General features: G+C 40.3%; 1 protein-coding gene across 1 annotated transcript in view; it reads right to left on the bottom strand.

Moving 5' to 3' along the window:
• NAV2 (neuron navigator 2) overlaps nt 1-27,471 on the bottom strand; it is a 55,270-nt gene that overhangs the window by 2,493 nt on the left and 25,306 nt on the right. Inside the window, 17 exon segments of the mRNA XM_009864352.1 lie at nt 1,846-1,964; nt 2,942-3,138; nt 3,595-3,666; nt 4,134-4,288; nt 5,476-5,711; nt 7,672-7,840; nt 7,988-8,083; nt 8,769-8,869; nt 9,368-9,527; nt 10,052-10,205; nt 12,555-12,727; nt 15,343-15,488; nt 16,396-16,507; nt 17,109-17,192; nt 20,456-20,530; nt 20,652-20,675; nt 22,688-22,740. Of these exon segments, the coding sequence (XP_009862654.1) occupies nt 1,846-1,964; nt 2,942-3,138; nt 3,595-3,666; nt 4,134-4,288; nt 5,476-5,711; nt 7,672-7,840; nt 7,988-8,083; nt 8,769-8,869; nt 9,368-9,527; nt 10,052-10,205; nt 12,555-12,727; nt 15,343-15,488; nt 16,396-16,507; nt 17,109-17,192; nt 20,456-20,530; nt 20,652-20,675; nt 22,688-22,740 (2,126 nt within the window).

Raw genomic sequence — 27,471 nt, 5'->3', positions numbered from 1 at the left:
GCAGGATTTGGCTATGTTCGTGTTCCTATTTCAAGTAAGCAAGCAAGCTTTTTTTAAAAAACATTTTCTATTTTAAAACCTTTTTCTCTGTTGAACAGACCGTGTTACTGAATGTCAATGTATTCTTCTTATATTTGGTTAAGTTTGCCTTACTTAAAGAATAAATTAATCTTAATGCCATATGACTTTTGAAAGCATAACTTGAAAACTTTTACTTCCACTTTATAAATCTCAGACTAAATATCCTGCAGCAACCGGAGCTGGTTCCTGGCATTTTGAATTCAGAGAACTCTCCTGCACAATGTACAGGGGGAAAACTCGTGCTCTAACAAAGAAATTTATCAGCTCTCTGACCGATCTAAGACCGTCTCACTTTCCTCATCACTATTTCTTCTTAGTTTAACTGCCCTAAATACCATCTGCTTTAGTCTGAAGCAGAATGAGCGAGGCTCAGCCCAGCATGGAGGTGCCCATTAGACGAGGCTCAGCAATCTTAAATAGCCTCTTCCACAACCCAAATATTCTTCATCCTTCAGCTGTGCTGTATTATTTTCCCAGCTGCAGTAAACCAGATCTCCTGTTGCAGTCTTGTTCTCAAATTTACAGCAATGCATGCCGGTTGCTAAGTGGAGAGCATTTTATATTTCTCACGTCTTTGCTACCTGGGATCTGTGTGGATCCCAGCTCACTTCTGAATTAGCTAGTGAGTAAAATTCCCAATTCAATATATGAAATCAGCATATATCCAATATGCAATGAAATCATCGCATTCCTTCAGCAGCTGAGAGACTGATTCACTAACTCACTATTCCCTTCCACATCAACCAGTCCCGTTCATCACTTTCACATGGATGTTTTCTAGGGAGCAGTTAAGGGGCCAAGGAACGAACAGGTTGCTTCACAAAGCACCAGAGACAAATGGCTGGAGTAAGAGTGATGGTGGCAGGAAGCCACAGGGACTCTGGGTCCCTGTTCTGCTAGTGTTGCATTCTTTATCAATACCCCAAGCAGGAAGAACTGGGTCTTTAGAGAGCCCTCTAATTTTCACATCCCTGTTTTGAAAAACAAAAAAACCTCATCTCCAATGGGAGCAATTACTGTAAAGATCCATTTGGCTCACTTGTCTTTGACCCAGAATAGTTCTCTAAATGAGAAACAGAAATACAAAAATAGTTCAGTTTAGATCCACAGAGGTCAGAGTGAAGTCAGCACTCCACCCTTCCCTTCTGGCAGGCTATTTCATGAGAGATGTGTTGTCAGAGGGGTGGCTGTGGGGGACAGAAAACAGCCCAAAAAGAAACACACATTTCTAGCATTACCTTGTTAATTAGCACAACTCTGGCTACTGTTAGAGAATCATAGAATGGTTTAAACTGGAAGGGACCTTTAAAGGTCATCTAGTCCACCCCCCTGCAGGGAGCAGGGACATCTTTAACTAGATCAGGTTGCTCAGAGCCCCATCCAACCCGGCTTCGAATGTTTCCAGTTAATGACCACAAATATGTTTCTCAGATGCGCAGTGCAATTTTAAGGTGTGCTTCTGGAGCCAATTACTGAAAGATATTTGAATGTCCAACTCTACCCACTGAAAACATCAGTAGTTTGGCATCCAAGAACCTTTAAAAAAATTCTTATCTGGACTTTGAGTGCTTCCACCTCACATTTCAAAACTGTTTGAAGAGAACAGCTCTGCCTGAAATGAACCACGATTCAGGTTACAGTTTCACAGACACATCCATATTCAGTATGCAAAGTTGTATGGACAGAAAATGTTGCTGCTAGTCAGTTTTGACTTTTAAACAGACACCATTCAAGACTTCAGATTTTTCACTTTTGTCTGCTCACCTGTAGCCCTTCTCTAACTGCCTCCAGAAGATACGGGATGATGGAGTAGTTCCACAAGTCAGTAAACCAAACTCTAGAACCATCTACATCTATCGGACAGGAGAGGAAGAGCCGTGGACCTGGAAAGGAAAATTCACATATTACACTCAAACCATGATATGCTTCAAAACAGGATCAAACAACTTCCAGTTCTGTGGAGAAAGAAGCCAAGGGTGAGAGAAGGTACATAGCTCTCTGGTGAGCTGTCCCCCTGTAGTCAGCACTGATGAGGCCACACCATGAATATTGTGTCCAGTTTTGGGCAGCTTAATCCAAGAGAGATCTCGAGGTGCAGGAGCGAGTGCAGAGGAGGGCAACGAAGCTGTGGAAGGGCCTGGAGAATAAATCTTATAAAGAATGATGGAAGGAGCTCGGGCTGTTTAGTTTGAAGAAGAGGAGGCTGAGGAGAGATCTCGTCACTCTCTACAGCTACCCAAAAGGACATTGTAGAGAGGTTGGTGCTGGTCTCTTCTCACAGGCAATTAGGGACAGAACAAGAGGGAATGGCTTCAAACTGCAGCAGGGCAGGTTTAGACTGGATATCTTGAAAAACTTCATCACAGAAAGAGTAGTCAGACATTGGAATAGGCTGCCCAGGGAGGGGGTTGAGTCACCATCCCTGAAGTTGTTTAAAGATCGTTTATGTGTGGTGTTGGGGGATGTGGTTTAGGGGTGAGCTTTGTCGAGTAGGGTTAGTGGTTGGACTCGATGATCCCAAGGGTCTTTTCCAACCTGAATGATGCGCTTCCTGAGAGCTCAAAAATCCTCTGAATCAACTTGAAAAACTTTCAAGGTGAAAATAATTAACTAGATTTCATAATACAGTAGGTATTCAGGAGTTAGAAAGCAGTCCTGCTTTTTTTCCTCAGAAAAGTTTTAAAAAATAGTTTAGAAACCTCTTCTACAATTTACTTCAGAGCATCCTGCCAGCTAAAAGTAGGATTTTAAAAAAACCTTTTTTACCTGATACAAGGAAACACACAAGGATGCACCTGATATACAAAGAAATAAAACCCATACATTTACATATGCCTGGACATATAGACAGAGCACTTACCAATAGTAACATCAGAAGAGCTGTGAGCCTCCAAGAATTTGTTCAGATGTTGCCAGACCTTGGGAATCCAATCAATAATTTTAACGAGCTCTGCATTTCTCATCCTGCTGCTGATCTCTGTTTCAATCAGTTTTCTTCTCAAGAAACGGCCCAGGAAGCCTTTGACAGGCTCAGTGTGGTTAGCACACAGCACCCACCTAGGGCAGAACAGCAGAAACGCCTTCTTTTTCATGCTACTGAGCATTCCTACTCTGGGCTAAATCTCTTTCATTATTTCTAGACAGCTATCACAATCAAAAAGGGTTATCCCAGTCACTTATGTTCCTTAGCAAAAATTATTTAGGAATGATGACGTCACCAGATGAAACAATTTGTATGGTGCGCTTTTTCAGCTTAGCTCTCGCTCAGTATCTGCTTTGCCTATACCTTTTAAAAAATATTTTAGAGAATCGAGTATCTTAAACCTCTGAAAAGTTCCATGAACCGCAGTTACTTTAATAACAGCATCATTACAAAGCTGCACGTTAGGGCAGCAAATGCTATTTCTCTCTCAGTTTGCTATTTCAGCTGATAAGAACAATTTCAGATGACTCAGTAGCCATTACTCGTTTGCCAGCCCACAAGCATAAATAAGAAACATGAACAAACTGTACCTGAAATTATGGTGAAGTTGAAGATTAGGTGTTGAGGAGGTGGCTTGGTTCATTGTGCCAATGATATATGGGCTATTAAAAAAAAAAAAAAATCAAATCAAACTTGCAAATTTTTAAAAACAACGTTTTAGTAAGATCTCAACATTGAAAAAGGTTATTAAAACCTCTTTTGCCAAAGGTTATTGTAGTTACTTATAACCAGATTCTCTAATGAGGATCTGACTTTGAGAACACCAAATTCTGAAAGCAAAACAGAAATCGCAAAGCAGTATTTTTCACTAAAAATTTGGTTTTAGTACTGAAATGAATACAAATCACCCAAGCCCTCTACTACTATTTTATTACTGATTTCACAGGAATTTGTCATTTTATGAAGAAAAAAACCCCTCTGCAGTACTGTCCATAATATGGACAGTCTGGTCATCTCGGTCCACTTTACCAAATTAATTCAGAATTCGGTTTTGTGATCACACTTTGCAACAGCGGTGGTCTGACAGCAGCACTGAAATCTGGAATGCATTCTGATGTTATTTCTTTACCATTTGTGGTACTTGCAGTTCAGAAGTCCATTGAAGATCTCTCCTAGGGAGCTAACATGATGCAAATTATCCAAAATGATTACAAGAGGCATATCCACAGCGTTATTTTCACTGTTACACTGGTCTGCCAAGTTGGATAGGTATTGGCGGAGTTCCTGCAAAGCACATATAAAGAAAAGAAAGAAAATAAAGAGAGTTTTCATTATATTCCTTGAAACTCCAGTTAATATAATGGAGCTACTGGCTTTGACATGAAATCTAAAGCAAAAGAGCCTGTCATGTTACAAATGCACACATTTTCCATGAGAAAACAGAAATCTGGGTTTCTTTCTCTTTTGTAGGTTATGCTGAAGGTTCAAAGACTGTATCAGAAATCTTGTGTGAAATAAGGGCTAAAGAGAAAGACTTTGTCGTTTGGTTTGTTGTTTTTTTTTTCATTCATGCTGTCCCAATCTGTCACTCAGAAGCCTGAGTTGTATTCTTCTTTCTTTTCAGAAATCGTCCAACTTTCTATATACCAAACCAAACTTTGCTCTGTATAACTTGGTTATATCTTCTTCCAACAGTGTGTCTATCGAAATACAGCCGACAAAATTCAGCTGGACTAAAGTAACCCTCAGCAGAGGCCAAATTCGTATGGAAAGAAGGATGAGCTGCTGCCAGGGTTGAAATGCTTCCAGCAGCTTTAAAGCATTTATTCCGCAGCACAGCTCATATTGTACCAACCAGTGCCCTATGATCACAACTTCAACCATTCCTTTTCTCCAGAGGAAAATGTGTCTAAGGCAATCAAATATACATTTATTTAAAAAAAAAAAAAAAAAAAAAGGAGTGTCACTGGAGGTATATTCTGCAAAACTAGCTGCACGTGAAAAAGCAGAGACATGCCAAGAATGGGTCTGGCCACCAGTAAGTGACTCCAAACCCAGCATATGCAGATTACAACTGCTAATACTTGCAGCTGCAGAACCTCTGGAGAGCCTAGAGACTGTATTTGAGAGTTTTTGGAAAAATGCCCACATGCAACAGGGATTGCTGAAGTTGCTGGGAACTTTATGCAGGTGTTTATTAAGGTCCTGGGCAATTCTCAGGCTCCTAATCATGTTAAAATCGTGACACCTTTAGGCGTTTAAATATACACCTGGAAGCCTGCTTTCAGGCCCATAATCAGGTGAATCTGCAGTTCTGAAAATCTTACATATGATTCCCGCCAGGATTAACATAAGGCTACAAAGAGAAAGCTAAGTTTAAAATCAGCTTTTGATGGCTTAATAAAGGAGCAGTCCCTCATTGGTGACACCCGACAGCATTACTTGTGCAAGGATGATTTCTGTGTCCTCACCTTACTGGATTTATGGTCCACGTTGAATGTTGCAATAATGCCATCGGCCAGCTCCCTGCCCTCTTTAAGGACCATATACTCGGAGAGACGGTTTGCAAGGTACGTTTTACCAGTGCCACTGGGCCCAGATAAGATAATCCGCCTGTGTTCCATCAGGAGAGAGACATAACGCTGCAGGATAGGCTTCGGGATCAGCGATTCAAACACCAGACCGTCCAAACTGTTCTCATGGATACCTGCAACAGGCAAAGATTCCTCTTTCAGAGGGTTTCCAAATTTTTATCCAAATTACCTGCCTCTGTAAAAGGTTTGAGGTTTGTTTTGTGGGTTGTTGGGTTTTTTTTTTAACTAAGTAGCTGTAAGGCTGCAAAGCAATCCTGTTACTGGAGTTTGAAAAAAAATCAAGACCAGTTGAAACGACAAGGTAGTTGAACGAAGAACTGAAAAATGTGATTTTGTGAATGTACTTAAGCTCAGTAAGAGTAGGAGAAAGCTCCCCAAAATAACACTTAGCAATGGCAGATTTAGATCTGACCTGACTGAGGTGCTTCTTGCCTCAGAGACAAATCCCTTCCCTGCTCAGGTACCCCGTGGTGGAAAGAAGCACATAGAAGGGTGGTAAAACCAGCGCAGAAGTGACCGGTGGGCTTAGCCTGGATCCTCCTTTCTGTTCTCCAAACACTCAGCTGTGTCCAAGGCCCCACAAGAGTTCCCCACTAATGCTTCCCAGCCACATTTTTCACATTTTTACAGTATTTCACTATGCACTCATGCGCATTCATCCCCAATTTACCTGTTTACTTTTGAATCCCTAGACACACACACAAAAAAACCCCAGCTATCATCAACTCCCCCTGCTTTCCCAAACACTTGTAATTAAACTCCTTCTCCGAATGCTGATAGTTATCTCTGCTAACATAAAATTCCTACTGATGATAAGCATTTACGCAATGTCAGCAGTCACTTTAGGCAGAATTGGCTCAGGGAAAAGACACCCTGCTTCAAAACAAACAGCAGAAAGGGAAGTTGGCAGATCACACAGAGAAATGTTTGCACCTCAGTGGTTGCTTAGAATATTAAATATTTATACAGGCAGCTTTATATCTCAAAGGTAGATATAAGTGATTTTCCATAAATTGATTAAATACATTTCTGCTTCACTGAAAACTGCTATCGCACATGAACCTTTAAAGTACAAGTCAGGTCAATGTAGGTTAAACATAAAATCAGATTGCAGCTCTACAGATACTGCTAGACCTTAAGCAGTGTTTCAGTCAGACTACTACTGGACTATATATACCCTGGGTTCACATCAAGCCTCAGTAAGTGGAGGTATTTCACGGCTTTTTTCGTCTTCCTGTCCACTGATTTGCTACCCAAGCTAACTGACTTCTTACATCAATATTCAAAATCAAAGTACTTTTCATCACACAACCAAATTTCCAAGTTGAATGCCTGGCAATGCTCTCAATTACTCTAGCATCTGTACACACATTTGTGCTTGAGAGTAACTTTGGGCAAACTGATGTACATTCAAAACGCAGTGGTTGAGGATTTTTTCCCCTCAAATCTAGTTTCATAGTATAGTTTCATAAAAAACCAGTTCCCTGAGAAAACAGAAGAGAAACCATTCAGTTCTTATCAGTACGATACAATGAAACTGAGGATAGTTCTGAAAATCATACATTTTGAAAAAAATCGAGATTTTAAGGTGTCCCATAAATTCTGGGATTCCACCCTACTGGTGCCTACGGAGGGAGTCTTCAGTGAGACCTATCAATCAAGTTAAATCAATAATTTTTTTACCCTGCATGAAAGAAATAACAACTATAGCTGTTACAAAGACATAGTAAAATTCTGAGGTTTTATTCTTCTGGAAGGTACTTCACTGCTCAAACAACTCCACTACGTCCCTTGTGGTATTACATCTTCTCCAGGACAACTCCAGGTACACAGAAAATTACTGTGTGTGTAATTATTCAGCGATGTAAAAATTATTTGCTGAAATTATAGACTTAGCATACTTTAAGTGCTGTCTTTTTAAAATAAAAACATAAGAACCAATACATAAAAGGCAGGAATGAGAAAAAGAAAGGAAAAAAAAAAAGCTTCTAGTCCTCTAAGTTTCTTGACACAGCAAGCTTTGATAAAACTGTAATTAGCGAGGAGTACAACAGACAGGTCAAGCATAATTACCTTTGATGGTAACTGAAATAGTGTTGTTTTCTCCAACTAGATAGCCACAGGGCAACAGCTCGGGGGTCTCTGCACTATTAGTGCGTTTGATTTCTCCAATGCTGTAGCCCAGAACACTGTCTGAGTTGAGCCCCAGCTGGCTCACGGGATCCACATGGATGATATATTCCTGGGGAGAAAAAAACGGGCAGCAATGAAATCTCTCGTGACTTTGTTCTGCGCTGTAATAGCAATGATCAGCGCAGGTTAAATATCACTCGGGAACATCAAAATCTCACAGGAGACCTCAAGCACACAGCAAATCGTACTCACTAACCTTAAACAAGCGTCTTACAACTCCATCCAGAACATCCCATTTGGTCTTGCCGCTGACTCCAATGCAGCCTATGAGGAAGGTGCGAGGCCTTGAATCCTAAGTGCACAGAAATGTGAATTTAAGTTAATCAATAAATCCTAACTGTATCAGACAAGTCTGTTTAATGTAATTAAAATGCTAGCACTTTATATATATATTTTTTTAATTATTATTATATCTTTACCACTCTGTATGGTGAATTCTGAATGTTTATGAAATCCTTTTCTACTAAACATTTTCTACAGTGTTGGAGACACAAATCTAAGAGATACTTAAGTGACACTGATGTTACTTAAGAGGTATTTATTAATCAACCCATGAACAATTCAAAATCTCTGAGAGGATTACAGCTTCACAAAAAGACAGGAAAATTCTAGGCAGCAAAGTTCACGGCATGTCCATTTTACCATTACTTAACAATAAAAAATGCTGCATTTGCAAGTTTTATCCTATTTACTTCTAGAAACGCTGCCGTGGACATAGAAATCTAAATATATATATAGAAATGGCACATGGTTATATGTATAAATAGTTAGAGAGACAGTTTTATATATATTTATATATAACAACTTGTGTGCTATGTTCAGTATATCACAGCATTCTAGTTGATAATTTTGCTTCTGACTTCTAAGGCAGATTAAAAAAAAAATAACAAAAGGCACCTAATTTCTCTATTCTTCTATAGCTGCACTGACTGTGAAACGTTTGTTGAGGAAAAACTGATTTCTGTCGCAAAACTCACCTCCTTCCACTTCATTTCATCCTGAAAGTTGACAACTATTTTGACGTGTCTGCCTCCTTCCTTCCGGGCTGAGCCATCTCCAGTGTCATCCAACAGCATGTCTGTGAACAGAAAACCTCAACAGCATCACAGCTGGATCTTAACAGCGACAAAGACTATTCTGGTTTATGCCAACACATTTATTGTGGTCAAACACAAACACATCTGGGCTTCACATGCCCTGAGGCAAAACCGCAAGAACGGGGTTTACTGACTTTCCTACCAAATAACAGCATCACTCTGAAAAAGTGAAGGTCACTGAAAAGTATTAGTCAGTTATTCCGTATTTTCCTTTCTACAATGTATCCCCTGGCAAATGTCTGCCATTAAATGGCTTTAAACATGGCTCTTTGCAGCTGAGGTCATAATTGGACAACTCGGATTCTAGGGCGTAGCAGACCTATGACGACATTTTAAAAGAAGGCTTTGTGCCAGCTCCTGACATATTTCCACACCTCAACTGTTAATAATTTTCACGCTTTCATTTTTCCATGGCTAACCAAACCAACTCTTCCAAGTGCGGGATAAAACCTGCCCGCCACCTTTCTCCTGAAACTCACCGAGACTGGTTGACTCCGTGAGGTTCAAGCTGTGTTGAGAGACACCCACTGAGTGTCTTGGAGACGATGAAATGGAAACCTGAGACTGAGCCCTGCTACAGCTGCCATGGTTTTCAGATTTCAGTCGGTCATTTTCTGCTTTCAATTTTTCAATCTCACTCTTGGAAAGACAAGCCAGGAGATAGAAGGCACAGTCAAAACATATTTAGAAGACAGCAATCTAAGTAACTTAAGAATAAGTAGCAGTTTAGCAGAAATTCCATTTTAATCATATTTTATTTGAATAAATTAATGATTTTAACTATTACAATGTCCCCTCCATAAAACTTCTCAAAGTATCCTAGAATACATAAATATGGGGGAATTCACCAAACACTGAAAGGCAGCTACATTAAGGCAGAGAGAATTAGAGGCTGCTGACAGCCAACAAAATGATCTCCCCAAACACATTTAGGGTTGAAACAGTCACAACTGTAGAGATGAGGGCAGCAGAATTCATGTGTTCAAGCTGACTTTTAACCAAGGTGCAAGGTTTAACACCGGCACTAAGGTAAACAACTTTTCGTAAGCATTCCGAAACTTCCAATTCACCTTCTTTCAGATCTTGACTGATCTTTATTGGCAGATCGGCCAATCTTTCACACACCAACACAGACCGGAGTGTCTGGGGTGGGTGTTTCTTACCTGCATTCTGTTCATTGCCTCCCGAAGCTGGTCAAGCTGATGCGCGGAGCTCAGGGCTTCTAGGCGAATATCAGTCAGCTTCATCTCCTTGTCTCTCAGCTCGTTGCGTAACTGCATGACGGTTTCAGCTTCACTGTCAGTGCATTCAGAAATACTGGAGAAGGTTGAAAAACAGACACTGAACGAGACCGTTTGGTACTTTTCCAATTGTGCTTCTTCAGCATTTACTAGCAGAGTAGGAATAAAACCCTTTTTTTCTGCAGAATGTAGACAACAGTTTTGGCTTACTGCATTGGTGATGGCATAAATCAGGTATTAAACAGGTCATGGAAACATTAGAGACCAGTGAAACAAATATGTCTGAGGGTTTTCTTTAATCAGCATCCCAAACAGAATTCTGGAAGTCACCTACTATTGGACAGTTTTCATTCTTTTTCCTGGTACTTGCCATAAAAGAAAACTTCTGAACCAAAAATCTAAACAAATTAAGGGAGTGCAGGCAGTAACAGCAGTTGGTTAGAGATTGATGAGTTTACAGACAGATTTAAAGCTCACCAGGTGTGCACAGCTGGGTTCCCTGAACTGTTCTGGAGGGCTTTGGAACTCTACACCTACTCAAGTGTGATAAATTCCTCCTCACTTTAAAGCACTCATGCCTAAATAAATTTTGGGGCTTTCTTCTTCCCTCCTCCCACAAAAAAAAAAGACTCTGGGTGAGTAACATTTCAGCACATTCATAAGTGTATCTATATAAAGATCAACTACACAGCTGCATGCTTTGAGGGAGATTTCATTTAAAATGTCTCTCCCTAAATCAGGTTAATGAGAGAGGTGTTCCCCACCAAAAAGCCAAAATACACAAGTTTTACTGGTGCTCTAGTCTTCCCTCAGCTCTCGTATTTACTCTTTTCTCAAGTTTAGCCTTTTGACTTTCATGTCAAGATGAGACGTGCGCACATAGCATTTTGACTGATGACAGACGGGATCATATTTTGACAATTTTCTGGCCTTAGATTTCTAAAGCACAATTTGCTGTAGTCACCAGAAACTCACTGACTGAGGCTCAAGAGACTGGAAGCTTTAAAAAAAATTCACAGGGGATTATCTTCCGCTCCTAACATTTCATGGCTATTACACAGCTGGAAATCACTGCTGTTGTTTTCACCTCTTCGTGACAAAACAAGCGACGTGCAAAACTTCAAGTGTGGGTACTTACACAAATGCATTTGATCTGAAATCTGGCTGGAAGCTTTGCATGCCATCTACAAGGTCGTAAGGCTGTCTGGGAGTCAGACATTTCACAAAACTGCCTCTTATAGCTTCCTATACTTATATATCCTACTTAAGTGACAAAGCTACTGGTAGAACATAAAACTGGTTTTACAAAGTTTTCCAAGCAGAGAGTGAAATGTGAGTTTAGACTCAAAGGTAAGGCAATTATTTATCTCATAGGTGGTCAAAGTGAAGCCTTAAGATTGCCTGTGACCTTCCCACAGACACAAAATGAATTAAGCAGCAGAGTAGAAGTCCTCCCTGTAAAGTCTACATCTCCTTCTCATAGAAACACAAGCAGAAGGGTAAGGTTTGGTCACACAAATGAGCCTATATAACAGCTTGGTACTACCCAGAGGAGTAGATTTCCAGTAAATCCTTAATTTTATCTGAATTTGTCAACTTAACTGGGAACTCATCATGGCAGATTAGTACAATATGGGCTGTCTTTAGCCACAAGAGAAAACAAAGTCTCAGGCTTGGCCTGGCTAGTTTCATTAACAGCAGGAAATCCAATTAATTCTGCACTTCAAGGTCACCCTGCTTACCAATATTCAATGTGTTCTGCTGATAGAGCATGCCAATGAAATACTGAATTATCCTACTGTGACGGTGCCATGATTTTTGGCTTACTGGGCCCTAATGCAAAGGTGTTGGGTTGGGAGTCAGCTTAGATGTCTTGAATTCCCTGAATATACAAATCCAACTTTTCTGTCCTCTGCCTGTCATCTCCTTTGACTTCAGAACATTCAAAACGGGCAGCAGTTGCAAGTGTGAGCTTTGCTCATTCTTTTCCCAGTATGACAGGATTAAGGGTTTTACCCAAAACACAGCCCCCCTCTGGGAGATAACCTACATGATGCCTGGGAGAAGGACTGACCAGTGGCAACAGCCCAGCCCTGGTCTACAGGACAACTCTGTTGGGCCCACTGTGTCTTCTGCTGTAGCCTCATGGAGAACAGCTGGTTTTAGCAGTGCACAAGGCTGAACATCTGTCAGACTCCTGTAGTGTTTATACAGATGTGCAGATTCTTAATATAGAGGAACCAAATGGGACAGGATGGTGGTGTAGGGTACATTTGCTTCTGATTGGTTCTGAAAGGTAGCCTAGCAGTAAAGCTAGCATGGAAAATATTGGATTGCTCCAAAGGATGGTATTTCTCCTTTTCTCTACTAATGCAGAAAGATGCCTTCCACTCCACTTTCTATTTAAAAATTAAAAAGCACTTACAGAGAATTGGAATGGGAAGCTCTCAGCAATGGTGTTGAAACAGTGGAGTTATGGTGTGGTAGCTTTGGTGAAGAAGGTAACGAAGAATCAGTCATCTCTTCAATATCTGAGTGAGAAGATGCTGACTTGGGAGATTTCTTTTTACCAAAAGCTTGCTTGAAGGAGCTGCGTAACTGAAAAAACAAGACCACAGCAAGGAGCACATCATTAAGAATGAAACAAAAAAAACCCCAAAAACCACAGAGTAGAAACTCTCTAACATGCAAATACTCCAAGGGACACAGCCATACTCATACATACTTTAATACCGGTAAAAAAGAAGAAAAAAAGCTTTCTTGTCTTTATTTTATGAGATTAATAAGGTCAATGGGACTGGATAGCAATGCTTCTTATTTTTAAGGTAACTATTTCATAGCACATTCTGTTCAGTGCACCAAGCTTTACGGTGGTGTTGTAGCAACTCGCAGCTATGGTGTTCGTGGCTCAGCCAAGGTTAATGACGCTGCAACGGTTAGTGATGCCAGTGGACGGGTTAGCTTTGTATGTCATAGTTGAAAGTAGGTCTTCCTTACCTCGTTGACCTGCCGGAAGAAGTGCAAGCAAAAGGAAGCAGGGGAAGGAAAAAAGACATGTTTTAACAGATAAAGCCAGTGATAAGGAAAGCTTTGGATTTCTAAGACAAACGTGATCAATAATCAATGAAGATCAACAGTTATGTTAGAACTGGAATCCTGTAATTTTCGAAACCAGATGTTTCAAACAACATGCTGTCCTTTTTTGTGTTATGTGAGGGAGATATCAGAGCCAAATCTCCTAAACTATTGAAGTTGTATTTTCTACTGAGCTCAGGCAGAATGTTTTTGGCTAGCAGCCGAGTTAATATTGTGTTTTTACCCATAGGAGCAGGTATTTCACCAGGTGACAAGACTGACTCTTCTCTACCTACCTGCAACTAAAATCACCTTTCTTAACATGATTGCCATTTTCCAAACAACAAAAAGAATGAATATTCACGTGACTGAACTGATGTTATCCCAAAGTTACAGTTCAACAGCCAGCGGTCAAGAAGCGTGCAGACGATGCTCTTAGACACATGGTTTAACTTTTAGGTTGCCCTGTGTGGAGTCTGGATTTGGACTTGATGACCCTCATGGGTCCCTTCCAACTGAGGATACTCTACCAGTACTGTTTAATGCTATTATCACAAATTACATGCTGTGAACAAGTTGGCTTAATAGGAGCTGAAAGTTATCTTTTAAATTGGACAAAGATCCCTATAGTGAGAAATGATGAAATGCTGGTGTTTCAGCTCTGAATGGACGGCTGCATCGTTTCTATACATAAAGATCTTGGCTGAGAACTTCCTCAGTATTTGTGGAGTAAACAATGTGTGAATCAGACTTGACTTCCATACTTTCTCAGAAAATGGTTGATTTCATTTTCAAACTTAATTTTACAGCAAAGATGTACTAGTTTTTAGTTAACAACATAAAAATACTGTCCTGTTTCTTCTACTTCATGAAAATCATATTTAAGTCTCTTTATAATATGGAGATGTTTCCCTAGCTTTCTTTAAAAGTAGTCACCTGATGAATGAGAAGTGTAGGATAATATCTACTAGGTTACAATAACAAACGATAGAAGCTAAAGCAGAAATTTGGAAACTTTATCTCAGCTAAGGCTTAATGATTTCTAATGGTTTCTGTCAAAAATTAAGAGTAGCAGGCAATTTACAAGTGAGAGCAATTTACTTTGTCTGTAACTATTGTATAACCTAGCAAAAGAAGGATTTGGAGACGATATTGTTTCTATTCAACCAATGGGGCAGAGTGGAAATATTGCTGTTATGAAGGAGCTGGCAAGATATCAGAATGAAACCACTGGGAAAAGAGAGACATAAAACCAAGAACCTGTTCATGAAGCTGTTTCTTAACAGTTCAGTAGTTTCATAAACATTTTGGAGAGGATATTGTGCAAATACAAATCAAGCTTTTACCAGCTCAAACCACATTTTGTAGCTATACAGACTTTTCTGCACACCCAAAAGATCCAGAGAGATGTATTTTTGGGGTGGATTGCTTTACTGGCTACAATAAAGGATCTAGGGACTTTAGTCCAAACTACAATCAGACTAGGTCACTAAGACAGTTATGGTCTAATTCAAAATGGGAGTTTAATATAATGTACCTTTCCTCCAGTACAGGGTACCTTGTACACAGTACATGATGAGCAAAGAAGGAAAAATGGGAAATGAAATGTAAGTATCCCGAAATCTCTCAAACTAAATGTCCATCAAGAAAAATTTCTAAAGATTGGTGGTTTTTTGTTGTAGAACTCCACAACAATGGTCAAAACAGAGCTCTTAAAGCGTTTAACACATTCACTTGAAAGAAAGCCCTATGTGCCAAATAGAATTTAAAAAAAAAAAAAAAGAAGAAAGAATGATCTCTCACTGTGGATTTGTTTTACTTTTAATGACAGACATTGAGTGTTCCCTTAGGGATTGGACACCGTATTACTTTTAGCCAGAACTGATCTTTTACAGCTACTCCTAATTTAGGACTGGCCTTTTGGCTGTTAAGCTAAAATTCAATCCTAGGCAGGGTCAACACAAGCACATACATCACTTATGACTCAATTCATCCTTCGAGATAATTCACACAGGACTTAAACGGTGCATAGACCTGTTGCACGAGGGGAAGGAAGGAGGAGCTGAACAGCTAGATTTCACTGTGCACGTTCTGACAATCTTATCTAAGCCTCCCGCAATCTGTTAAAATACACTCACCCAGTTCTTCCTTTTCTTTTTCTTAGAATCACTCTCGATGTTGCTTCCCACACTGGAGTGACTGGTAGCACTGTTAATACTGGAGACGCTATCCGAAGAGTGCTGCCTGCGGATCCGCAGGTCTGTGGGCTGAGCAGCTCCAGGTCCTGGACAAGAATGGAGGTGGTGTCAAAATTATGTAAGGAATTTGATATTTCACAGAATCACAGAATGTTCGGGGTTGGAAGGGACCTCTGAAGATCATCTAGTCCAACCTTCATCCCAGCATACCTAACCACTGCACCATAGCCTCAAGTGCTAGATCTACTTTTTTTTTAAACACCTCCAGGGTGTTTGGTATTAATCATGCAGTTTGGAAGAAGCATTTAGGGAAATAAGCACTCTGACAGTCACTTACTCCACTGGATGCACTGCACATTTCAAAGCAGTGCTGCTAATCCTTGCTTTTCGTGAGGAGATTAAAATCTCAGACACAGACCCTTCAAATTTAGAATCATGGAATCACTTAGGTTGGAAAAGGGCTTGTAGATCATTGAGTCCAGCCTTTAACTTAGCAACGCCAGGTCCACCACTAAACCACATCCCTCAACACCTCATTTACACATAATTTATCCCAGTGTAAATTACTGCGATAAGCATGAACGAGTGTGAAAAGACAGGACTGCGTTCAGGCATCACGTTGGAAATCACTGAAAACACCACTAAGAGCCTGATGGCTCTGGAGCGAGGAACTCTGCTCCTGCTGCTTCACATCACCAAATCTAGATGGGGGAATTGTGAAATGCTTATAGTAAATCCAATGAGCTCACAGTGAGGGTGGAAAAGCTTTCTTAAAACAGCTTCTTGTGTGTCTAACACATCCACTGACGTCTGCAGAACTGACTGTGCTGTGCACACAGGTACCCGCTTCACATCCCCACAGGATACCAAAGCGAGTCACTAGATGACGATCACAAAGCCAAGCTCATCTCTGATGGTTACATCAGCTATCACCAAGAGGACTAAAGCCCCATGAGCATCACACAGTCGCTATGCGTGGTGCCTGCTTCTCACCTTTGCAGTTGAGCTCAGGTGTGTTGATGACTCCATTGATGGCAGCCTGGGCAGCAGCGTTTTGCTTCTTCAGTAGTTCAATCGTCTTCCTTAGCTCGTTCAGTTCTGAGTCCTTGAACAAGAAAAAGAATCAAAGTGATACATTAGAAAATGCAGATGGTATCTAACTGCTGCAAAGAAACCACCTTTCAGTCTAGGCATTGGTAGTGTTTATGGAATATGTATATACAAGGCAATGAAAATGAGGTTTGGTATACCTGGGGAGGCAGAGCCTCAACAGGCTGCAAGCTACCTTTGCTATTGTTATACACACACAAAAAGTACATGCTCTGCAATACAGAAAGAATGTATATTCAAGTATATCACCAAAAAAACCAACACAATGTTACCCATTTTGCAATGTTTTTTCTTGGTGTCTCTCTTGAACACGTACATGTGTAGATGCATTGAGAAGAAACCTATTGCACAAGTATGCAATACCAAAGACTTGTGTCCAAAGTAACAATTTGTAGGTATAATCTGATCAGATGCTACAACATCCCTGCATGAAAAATTAGTATTTTATACCATTTTCATTACCTTTTACTCCATCACCACAATTGAGGAAACTAAGGTAAATGGCATATATGATTTATTTTTTCTCCCCCAAGCCTACAGAAGAAGCATGAGCAACAGTGCTAGAAAAGACTTCCCCAAATATTTCTCAAGCTTGCCTTTTGTTCTGCTGTCATCGTCAAACTCTGCAGTCTGATCGTCATGTTCCCCAGGCTCTGCTCAAATGCTGCCACCAGGTGAGCCTGAAAGTTAAACCACACAGAGATAGTTTGCTCTCTTGCCCTATAGAAAAATATTTCTGCAGGTTTTTAAATGAACCACGTAGTGCACTGAATCACTTGTGCAAATGATACGGAGAAAACAACACTGACTGGAAAAGGCCAAATGAATAAAGCATATGCTGTGAAAATGCTCGCAAACAAATTAGCAGAAACCACTCTATTGTGGAAAATTAGAAATGCCAAAGGTAAGAAACCAATTTCAAAATTCTACAAGATGACGGCCCTTTCCTGTACAACTATTACCAGCAGCACACTATGAAATTATGCAGTTTTAGGTGATGAACTGTGCCCTGCTCGGCAGCAGCTGTTTCCAAACGCTTCACAATATGCAGACGTAGGAGCAACACGGTGACCTGGCACAGCAGCAGATTTCCTGAAGGCGGCCCCTATTCAGCTGCTTAGATACCCTGATCTCAAACAGCCAGGGCAGTTACCTCACACATACTCTAATAAAGCAGCAAGCCAGGATTTTTCTCCAGTTTGCAATTCTTGCTTATTCTGTACACTGTGCAATCCTGCATCCAGAATACCTTGAGAACAAAACCACCTCCTGGGTCCTGAGGAGTTAAGGTCCTCTGAGGAGCCACATCTCAGGCTAATCCTGTTTTACGTGCTTTTCTCAATTGTTTAGAGCTGCTTAGATTTTATGATAAATGGAAAACACTTTTTGCCGCTTTGTTGAAATAGAAGGACATGTTAGATTCAATTTTTTGGTGAAACATCTCATGGAGATTAAGGAACTGAGGCTTTTAAAGGATGCTTGAGCGAACACACCCTGTTACCTGAAAGTATTCCTAATACCAAAGAGGCATGGCAGGATGTCTCTGGCTACCCAGCCATGTTCCATACACACGACGACAAGTAAAACAATAAAATCCAAGCGGAAAAGGACGTTCCCTCACCTAAATACATACAGAATAGCAAAACCTTTCACAGAGCTATTCCAGACTTACTCAGCAGCAGCACACAGCTGACTTATCCTAAATAACTGTTCTCACATTCGCAGTGAAAACAAACATGAGCAGTACAATAACGCCAGGATGTGCATCTCTCATTCTCATCAGTCACTATGAAAATAAGCAGAGCTGAGACTGTGAGAAAACAGCAAAAAGTAATTTAAACTCTCATGCTACACATGTATGAAAAGCTAAATATTTACTTTAAAAACACAGACTGCAAAGCTTCTGTTACGGGGGATGAACAGGGAACAGCAAAACTGATATTCTGGAATCCTCAGCAATACTTTGCAAAAGCAAAAACAAATGGGCAGGCAGGACCACATGGATTAATAATGGGATACAAATCATTAATGCTTCAAACTGAACTTTAGGGAACAGTTGCTTTTTGAAAACCAGATCAGTAACCCTGAAATTATTCCTATCTGGAAATTACTCGGTGAGCTATAGAAAAGAGTTGTCTCCATTTCCTAGCTGGGAGTGCAATCTGCTCAAATCCTTGCCCCTGATGGCTTAGGAAGCATCGAAATTGCAGTGTCTATACAGGAAAATTTGGGAAAAAAAATTAATAAATTTAATAGATTAATTAAAACAAATAGAAAATCTTCTGTAAAGGAAATGTCCATAAAGCAGTGTCCTAATAAACAGCATTTATGCCTTAACATTTTTGAAAACAGGCCTGGCCTTTTACATGGAAAAAGAGGATGTTCTCTGAAAAGAGGTAGCTGTAGACGGAAATACATAACTAGAATAGTTCCAGCAATATCTCCGCAGCAGACAGATGCTGATTTATGGACGAATAAGGGGTATGTCCAAGGCCAATAAGTTTTAATAGCACTAACAAAAAACTATAAAATTTTAATGAAGTGAATGAAGAAAAATGGAATATTATAAAAAGAACAAATAATGCAAAATTTTGTGTTTTTTTCCTTTGGGGGGAGAACCACCAAATGACCCCAAACCAAACAACAGCTGCAGCAGCTGTTGAAAACTACTCTCTGCAAAGGCCATGGCAGTAACCAGTCACAAAACGCACCCAAGAGAATCTGGTCCTGCTTTCTCACATGCAAAAGATGCTTCTGGATGAAAACCAACTCAAGTATCCAGTCCCCTCTGTATTTGAAAGGCCAAGATAAGACTCAGTTTTTGGATGATTTAGATTTATTTTTTCTTTTCCTCTTGGGAAGGTGACCGAGTAGTTACACGCAGTCAAAGCTCTTTGATTTGACTTCTGTATTAACTCTGTGCCTGGTTTTCCTTTCCTGTTTCGCAGGCTGGGTGAAGCACTGCCGTGCCTGCAGTGGACGCTGCAGAAAATTTCCCCTACAAACCCTCAAGCGAGGTGCTGCCGCTCAGACACGAGCTGTTCTTTGCTCTGCCAAGTTTCATATTCCACCTATTCAGAGAGCTGATGGACAGGAATGTCCTCTTTAGCAGCCCTCGTTCTGATGTTTATTCACTCCCACAAACCAGGATGTTGGTATGATTACATCTGATGACTATTCGTCTGTAGCTTATTTACTCTAGAATTGCTTATTTTTCTAGCAAGCTTCTGTTTTGCAGATTTCTGCTATCGGTGACTACAGCACAGAACACACAAATAAACTTGCGCAGGGTCACATATAGTGTTGCCTCAACACCTCCTGGCCCTCCAAGTCTTTTTTTTCCAAGTGTCTTACGTTACACAGTCATCACATTCCTCAGAGGAAACAACCAGAAGCACTATCTATACTGGCTAAAAATCAGGTATGTCCCCTATTTACGCATAAGTTCAAATAAGTTCTTAGAGCCCTTTATGTCACTATTACCTACCATGCCATTAGCCCACATCTTTATGCAACAGCAAAATACAATGCATTTCAATCCACGCTTCTATTCCTACCCATTCCTACCCATTTTAACCTTATTCCTACCCATTATAACCTTCACCTCTATCTCATCCCACCCAAACGTCACAGCAAGGCACTGTTTGTAAAAATAGACGCCATCTTCAGTGATTTTCTCAAGATCTGAAATTGCTTTAAAGGTATATAAAGCCAAATAAATATTACAAGAGTATTTAAAGAAAGGCATAAGACAATTCACGAGGACAGAAGATGTTATTTTTGGAAGGGTCCCGCATGCATGTGGGTTTTTTTTTTAAACACATAGGTAATGTGAGCTGAATGTTCTACACATGAAATCCTTCTGTCACACACAAAAACTGAGGTGGTAACTGGTGCACTAAAAGCATTCCGTGTTAGTGTTTGTTCTCTGAGTCGTACTCACATTGGCAGTCAACTGAGTTGTCAGAGCCGACACTTTTTCTTGGGATGCATCCAACTCTCTTCGTAGCTTGCGAATCTATAGATTTTAAGAAAGCGCTTTACTGCACACCATAATACGGAGAAATAAAATAGCAAGACACGAAATGCATGGTGTCTTGACAGAACATTTATGCCTGTCAAACATTGTGTGCTCTTACCTCTGATTGGCACTTCTCTTCAGGCTATAAAAAAAACCAGAGGAAAATACATGAGGTTATTACAACATAACCAGCCTTGCAACTTTAAAAAACTACAGGTTTTTCTTGATTTTTTTTGTCGCTGTTTCAATAACTCTAATTCCTTATTTTGTATTCCCACATCCACATTCAATCTAAAATAAGCTCCTAATTCGTTTACTCTTGAGGAAGAAGAAAGCAGGCTGCTTGTACAGTACTTCTTCCTGCAGGAAGGAATTTGGGCTCCAGCAGTGCACCCCTGAGCCTGAGCTGAGGACGGTGAAGTCCTGGCTCTGCGCACAAGGGATCGCACGAGGCTCTGAAGAACCAGAACTCGTCAGCGAACACAGCTGGTCCTCGGCAACTCCCTTCCTCCCATGCTCAACTCTCCAGTGGATGGAGATCGTGTTTTTGCATTCTAAAGTGATGTGGGGGGAAAAAAAGAAAAAAATCCCTCCTGCTTTGGTGCTGCCCAGTGACTGTGGTGACGAAAACGTGAAGATGCCCAAGCGGTTATCTGGGGCTGCAAAATGGATGTACTGACCATTCGTTGTGGTCTGCATGATAAAACTGTGGCTCCTATGGCTTGTTTCTAGCCAAACTTATTGACCAAAGAGAAGCACATGGCAGGAAGTTACACACTCCACCATCCCTATGTAAACATGCTCACCATGAAAATTATACCCATCAAACCACACTATTAAGAGCCACTCGCGCTCGGGCAGCAAGCGCATAAACCAGAAGCTCGGGCAGCAGCTGCTGAGTTCTCTCGTTGTGGCTCTTGGGGTTATAAACAACAGCCCAGAGGAAAAGGTCTGTTCTCCAACACGTTATCTGTTTTGGCTTCATACGGACCTTGCTTGAGGCCAAGGTCAGTAATGAAAGGCTGTATTATAAAATTTATTATTGAGGTCTTAAGGCCATGTTACACCTCCTAACAGCAAAGCATGTAGTGAAATAATACTAAATAGCACTATGCTGACTTGACAGACTTCACAGACAATTGCACGCAATCTTCCAAGAGCAAGTTCTTCCACATACTCTCGTATCACATGTGCTTCTTCCAGCCGTGGATGTGTGGTACGTGTGAAGCTGCATCATACTTGCACAGCAATTTGAAATCAAAGATCCTGTTCAATTAACACAGCTTACTGAAGAAATGATTATCGACTGTTTGTTTACAAGGGTTGTGCTTTAAGAAAGCCCCAAAACTGTGATCATAGCATGCCAGGAATACCTGATCCACCTTTAATTTGGCTAGCTGGGATATTAACTGCAGCAAAGCCACTGGGATTGAACCATCTGTGCCAAGTATTTCTGTGTGGGCTGGAGCCTGCAGTGCCCCGGGGCAGCTGCAGGTAACAGGGACACGAGGCAGGGCAGGGTCACCTCCCCATTCCAGCACAGGTACAGTCTTCTCTTACAAGGTTTTCCATAGTATATGTTTAAATGGAAAATCCTTCATGAGACCATTAGAAGAAAACAAGCAAACGCCACACACATTAAAATAAACCGACAAAATCCCCAAACAACTCAGGTAAGCCTTATTTTAGGATCAGATAACCTAAATAAATATGTATTGCTGACATAGTGAACAAATGGCTTCTTTAGAATCATTAAAATCTGGGCATTCAAAACTAACTCACACTTCTTTAGAAGCAAATCATTAATACAAGGCTGGAATAACTTTAACTTTATTCAGCAAATTTTGGGGTGCTTCAGGTAATGAAATTCAAATGTCCTCAGACCTACTGAGGACCTTTGTAGCACAATTTTTTTAGTGTAGTTGTAAAATACTGACTCAAAAATAAATTACTGCTTTTAGGCCATTAATATCTGTGCTTAAAATGAGGATACTGGTAAATATCCACAGACACCATTATGTAGAGTATCCAGAGCATAATCAAAAGTGGGTTTTTCTTCTTCTCCTTGAACAGCAAAAATAATAAGCATGATAAGACCAGTCAATCTGATAATCTTGATTAGTAAACTCAAATTATTCATTTCATTATACTCACTGTTGAATAAATAGATGACGTACTGGACACCAAAGAGAGAGAAGAACCATGCACTAAAGGAAAGAAAATAAACACAATGATTATAAACACAGTAACCACAGCAGAATCATCAGAGACCATCCGCAGCCAATGACCAGCCTACTGAAGAAACACTTTCATGAATTTCATCATCCACTATAAACTTAATTATATTATTCCACCAATCATGTACAGTTTGAAGAATGCATGGCCAGGTAATACAATGCATAAACTTTGATCTGGTAAAGCTTCTTTAACACTTTCCTAACTGTTTTTTGGGGGGATAGGATGTGGTCAAGAAGATTAAAAATAAAAGTTGCAATGAAGATTTGTTCAGAAAAAAATATTCCTCTGGACAGCTTAGTTTAAGGTAAGTTCAGGAACTGAACATTCCCTATCCCTGAGGATTTTTTTCGTCTTTTGTTAAAACAATGACATTTCTTTAACATGGTACAGGTCTTTCATAAAAAAACTACCTGAGTGAAAACGTGGCTACAAAACCTTTCCCAGAAAAGAATCCATTTCAAGCAATTTTTGCATTTAAATATACATTCAGTAATAAACCCATACATATACATTGATTCTCAAGGTTGCTACCATCACCCCAGCATTAGGATTTACATATAACATAATTGTGTTTTTGATTATGCTATTAAAAAAAATTACCTGAAGCTACTCTTTCTGCTACTGAAACATGCAAAATTACTTTTCCTTTATTTTTATTTTTAGAAACAAAATACAATTAACTGAAAATTTCAGTCAGACTTCAGGTAACTTCGCACAAATCATATGAAATTGTGTTAAATCACTTTTTCTTTCATCTAAATCCTCCAGCCAAAAAAAAAAAAAGTTTTTCTCTAATTACCTACTGCAATTCTCCTACATTCATAATAAATGGGCTCTACTTTCCCATTGACATTATATCCTAAGGCAAGGCTGAAAAGAGAAGTAAACAAAGTCTAAGCTGACTTCTGGAGGAATTTAAGACTATTTAAAAAGCCCACAAGAAAGCGAAAAGGACTCACACCCATTTGCTTTTTCTGGTTAATCATATTTTCAATTAAAACGATCTTTACAGTTAGCTGTTAAGGACTGCACTGCACACAGAACATCAAAATAACGAGCGTGAGTCAGGGCCAGGCTCCGCCTGATCGTCTGCTCCAGCTCCAGCTGCAACTGTGGCGCAGCTTTAGGGAGAAGAAGAGGAGGAGGAGGAGGTGGATACCCAGTGGTTTCTTCCCCAGGTGAACCTTCGCACCTTCTGGGACCTGGCAGAGATGGAAATTCCGGAGATGGAATGTGCAGCCAGACCATTACTTCTCCTCGTCACCATGACTGCTCTATTGTTACCTTGGTTAACTGCTCCTGAACCCACTGACACACACGGTCTGCAACAAAAGGCTCTCTTGCGTTTAGAAACAGAACTCTCTGCAGTCGTTTCAGACTCGCAGCTGAATCAGTCAATTCCTTGGTTGCCCCCATACCCCCATGATAACCAACCTCTTTGTAACTCGCATATATTATCACTCTCCTTCAGTCACCGTTTTTTCAAGCTGAAGATTCCTAATCCATTTTAAATCCCTTCATATCACGGATGCTATGTACTGAAGGTCTCCTTGTTGCTTTTCTTTTTATCTGCATCTTCCCCTTAGGGCTGCCTTTTTCAGGACAGAAAGCCCAAAGCACAGGCGGGACTGCACAAGGTCACCAATGGACTCATACAGAGAATATCATATTATTTTCTCGTTTGCCCCTCTATACTCTTCCCTTGTGCAGTTTTTATTAATAGAGATGTATTTTTAAAAAAAGCAACCACACCAGCTGGCCAGAGAAGAAATGCATCTTACAACAGACTCGGACATGCACGTTTTTGAGTTAGCACCAATTAGAATTTTTAAGATCCCATTGGGACTTTAAAGGAGGAAAGAAGTCTCAAAAATGAAAAAAGGGAAAGAACACGTAACTCCAGGAACCAGACTCCCGCCTCATAAAACAATCACCACTGCAGCATTTGAATGTGTATATAATTTGAGATTTCCAGTTTCAACGACAACTAAGGAGTTAATATTTTTGTGCAATTTCTTTTTAAAGTATCTGCAGATGGCTACTTTAAGGCTATTTAATTAGAAGCCTGAAGGCAGTTATGCTCTTGATGTGATTCCTGGTTTTTGCCATTAACATGCATCTGCACGCAGGCTACAAACCCAAATTGGTTTGGAGCTATTATTTTTAAAGCACTATAAACACATATGAAAGCATGTACCATTTTTAATGGTAGGGAAGAATCAGTCTGGCCTTGATCAGCTGTCCAAAGAGCAGCAAGAACAACAGGTATTGCAGTCAGTAGCACAAAAAGGACTATGAATTTATATCCTGACGATGAAATTAATTCCTTTCTCTTCAGGAGGCTGAAGTATCGTGAGGAGCCCCCGACAGCGGAGATCTTGGGGAAGCAGGGAAACTGGGTAGCCAAGAGACCACTGCAGGTGTAGGCTAGGTTTTTTCCTCTGAAGTTCTGGGTAGTCTGGAGGCTGTTCTTGCATCTCCCCAGCCCTGAAACCCTTCCCATCACAAGAGCTATGTTGTGCAAGCCTGACTAACATTGTGACCTACACGCTGTGCTGCTGTGAGAGAACATGGCTGTACTTCATGGTATGGAGTCAAAAGGAAAAAAAGTCTTTTAAGAATAACCCCTGGCCCCGCTGAATTTAACAAGAATAAAACATCTTGCAATCTTATGTGCTATTACATAATTTGGAAGTAGATTGGTAAGCTTTAAGACCTGGATTTATGCTTCATTGACACTAGTTGACTATACAAAATCAATTTGTTCATTAACTGCAAATTTAAGATCTGTAATACTTTGGACCTATTCTCTCTAGGTGAAAATGAACTAGGTCCACAGGTTTGACTGCACAGGACAATATACTTGACATATTCAGAATCACTTGCTCACTTTTGATTCCCTGAGAAATAAGCAGGCTACCCCTGCCTGTGAACTGACAGAAGACCTTTTACCTGAAGATAAAAATATTGAGACTGCACCTAAACATGCTTTCCATCTGGTAAAATATTATTATCCTTTTAGGTGCCAAGAATTTAGGAAAACCTGAAAGGGACTTCTTCAGCATGTCTACTGTAGGGTCAAACACCTTCCTCATATACAGAAGTGATCTTCTTCCACTGCTTTCAAGTCCATAACTTGGCAGAATTCTCTTGGACTTGATTTTTATTACTGTTTTTAAATGAACTAAGAACACTTTGTAGAACATCTCACCTAACTCTTCTCTTTGTTTTTATTTTTTTAACAGGGTTTGTCCTCAAACATGTAATACTTATTAAATAATCTTCCAAACTAGCCTCTTTCTTGGAAAAGAATTTCTGAATTACCTGAGATAGTTTAACCTCCAAGTTAAAAGACCAAGGTTACAATATTTCTTAGGATTTCCTCAATAAAACCTGAGTGAGTTTTGCTGTAGTAGCTCTTTCAGTAAATCATCTAACAGAGATGCAGCGACTTAAATTCCTTCACAGATTATACTGAGGAACTCTTTAGTAAGAGCAGGATCGTTCACACAAAAGGAATTCAGCTGACTAAGTATCCAGCAGTCTTTGTTCATGATCGTCCAGTTTTCTGACAGCATGGCACAAACAAAGGTTAATTCCTGCAACAACACAGTTTTCAGCCCTACAGGGTTATTGTAATAATTTCCAACCCTTAAGGAAGATCCTCAGCCATGGGCTTCTAAAATACAATTAAATGTAATGGAGTTAAATCGGCTAAATTCAATAATGAATTAGCCCCAAACCTCTCTGGAGCCATACCCAACATGTCTTTTCTATCCAATGGCAGAAAACTGACGGGATAACCAGGATCTTCAGGAAGGCACCCTGAGGTTTCTAAAGGTCCCTCAGAGATGTGACTGATGCACGCCTGGCTCCGAGGGAGCCGCAACAGCAGGACACGGGTACGAACACTGATGAGGAACTGCAAAGGCTTGTGTGACCTGTAGTGACCAAGTACCTCATAGTCAACGAAGCTCCCAATCCTTCCCAGAAAGGAGGTTTAAGACTCAAAGAGTTAAGACTGAAAGAGTTTCCTATAGCCTTCCTCGGAAGCGCCCCCAGAGCTCACCCCACGCTGTACTTCTCAACACTTGAGGGTTTTAACATCTGGTCGCAGCTACTCCTGCTACAGCCATCAGGTTGCTTGATCAGTAGCAACTAAACTAAATATGTATAGGTAATTTACTTTCTCCTCTTATATTTACATGGGCTTCTTTTAGCAGGTATGTTTACATATATGGAAAGATGAGGAAGGATTTAAAAAGAAGAGCCTAGATGTTTTGAAGAACTACACAGGTCTCTTCTGTGAAAGTTGTGTGATACCAACCCAGGACATTTAGCAGAAATCAAAAGACAATTTGAATACAGATTAAATAATGGAAAGATTAACTGGGACAGAAACAACAGTCTGGCTGATATAAATTATTTATAGTACAGACAGAAGTGTGGAGGCCCAGGTTCAGTCCTATTCAGGGAAATACTTCCCTAAGTTAACTCTAAGCATGAACTAGACTATTTTTAAGAGGCCTAAAAACAAAGCCCAGGATCTGTTTAGACAATTTCTTGAACAGCAATCGTCTAGGTACAACACTTGCCCGTTTTCCTACATCCAGCCAGAAGCATCACTGAATGAATCTCACCAGAACAACGATGACTAGGACTGAAGTTTTATCTAACACCTAGAGACCCACGCTCTGAAG

Source organism: Apaloderma vittatum, unplaced genomic scaffold, assembly GCF_000703405.1.
Source record: "Apaloderma vittatum isolate BGI_N311 unplaced genomic scaffold, ASM70340v1 scaffold36452, whole genome shotgun sequence".
NCBI lineage: Eukaryota > Metazoa > Chordata > Aves > Trogoniformes > Trogonidae > Apaloderma > Apaloderma vittatum.
The sequence above is the reverse complement of the archived record's forward strand: the minus strand, read 5'-3'. Positions and strand labels throughout refer to the sequence as shown.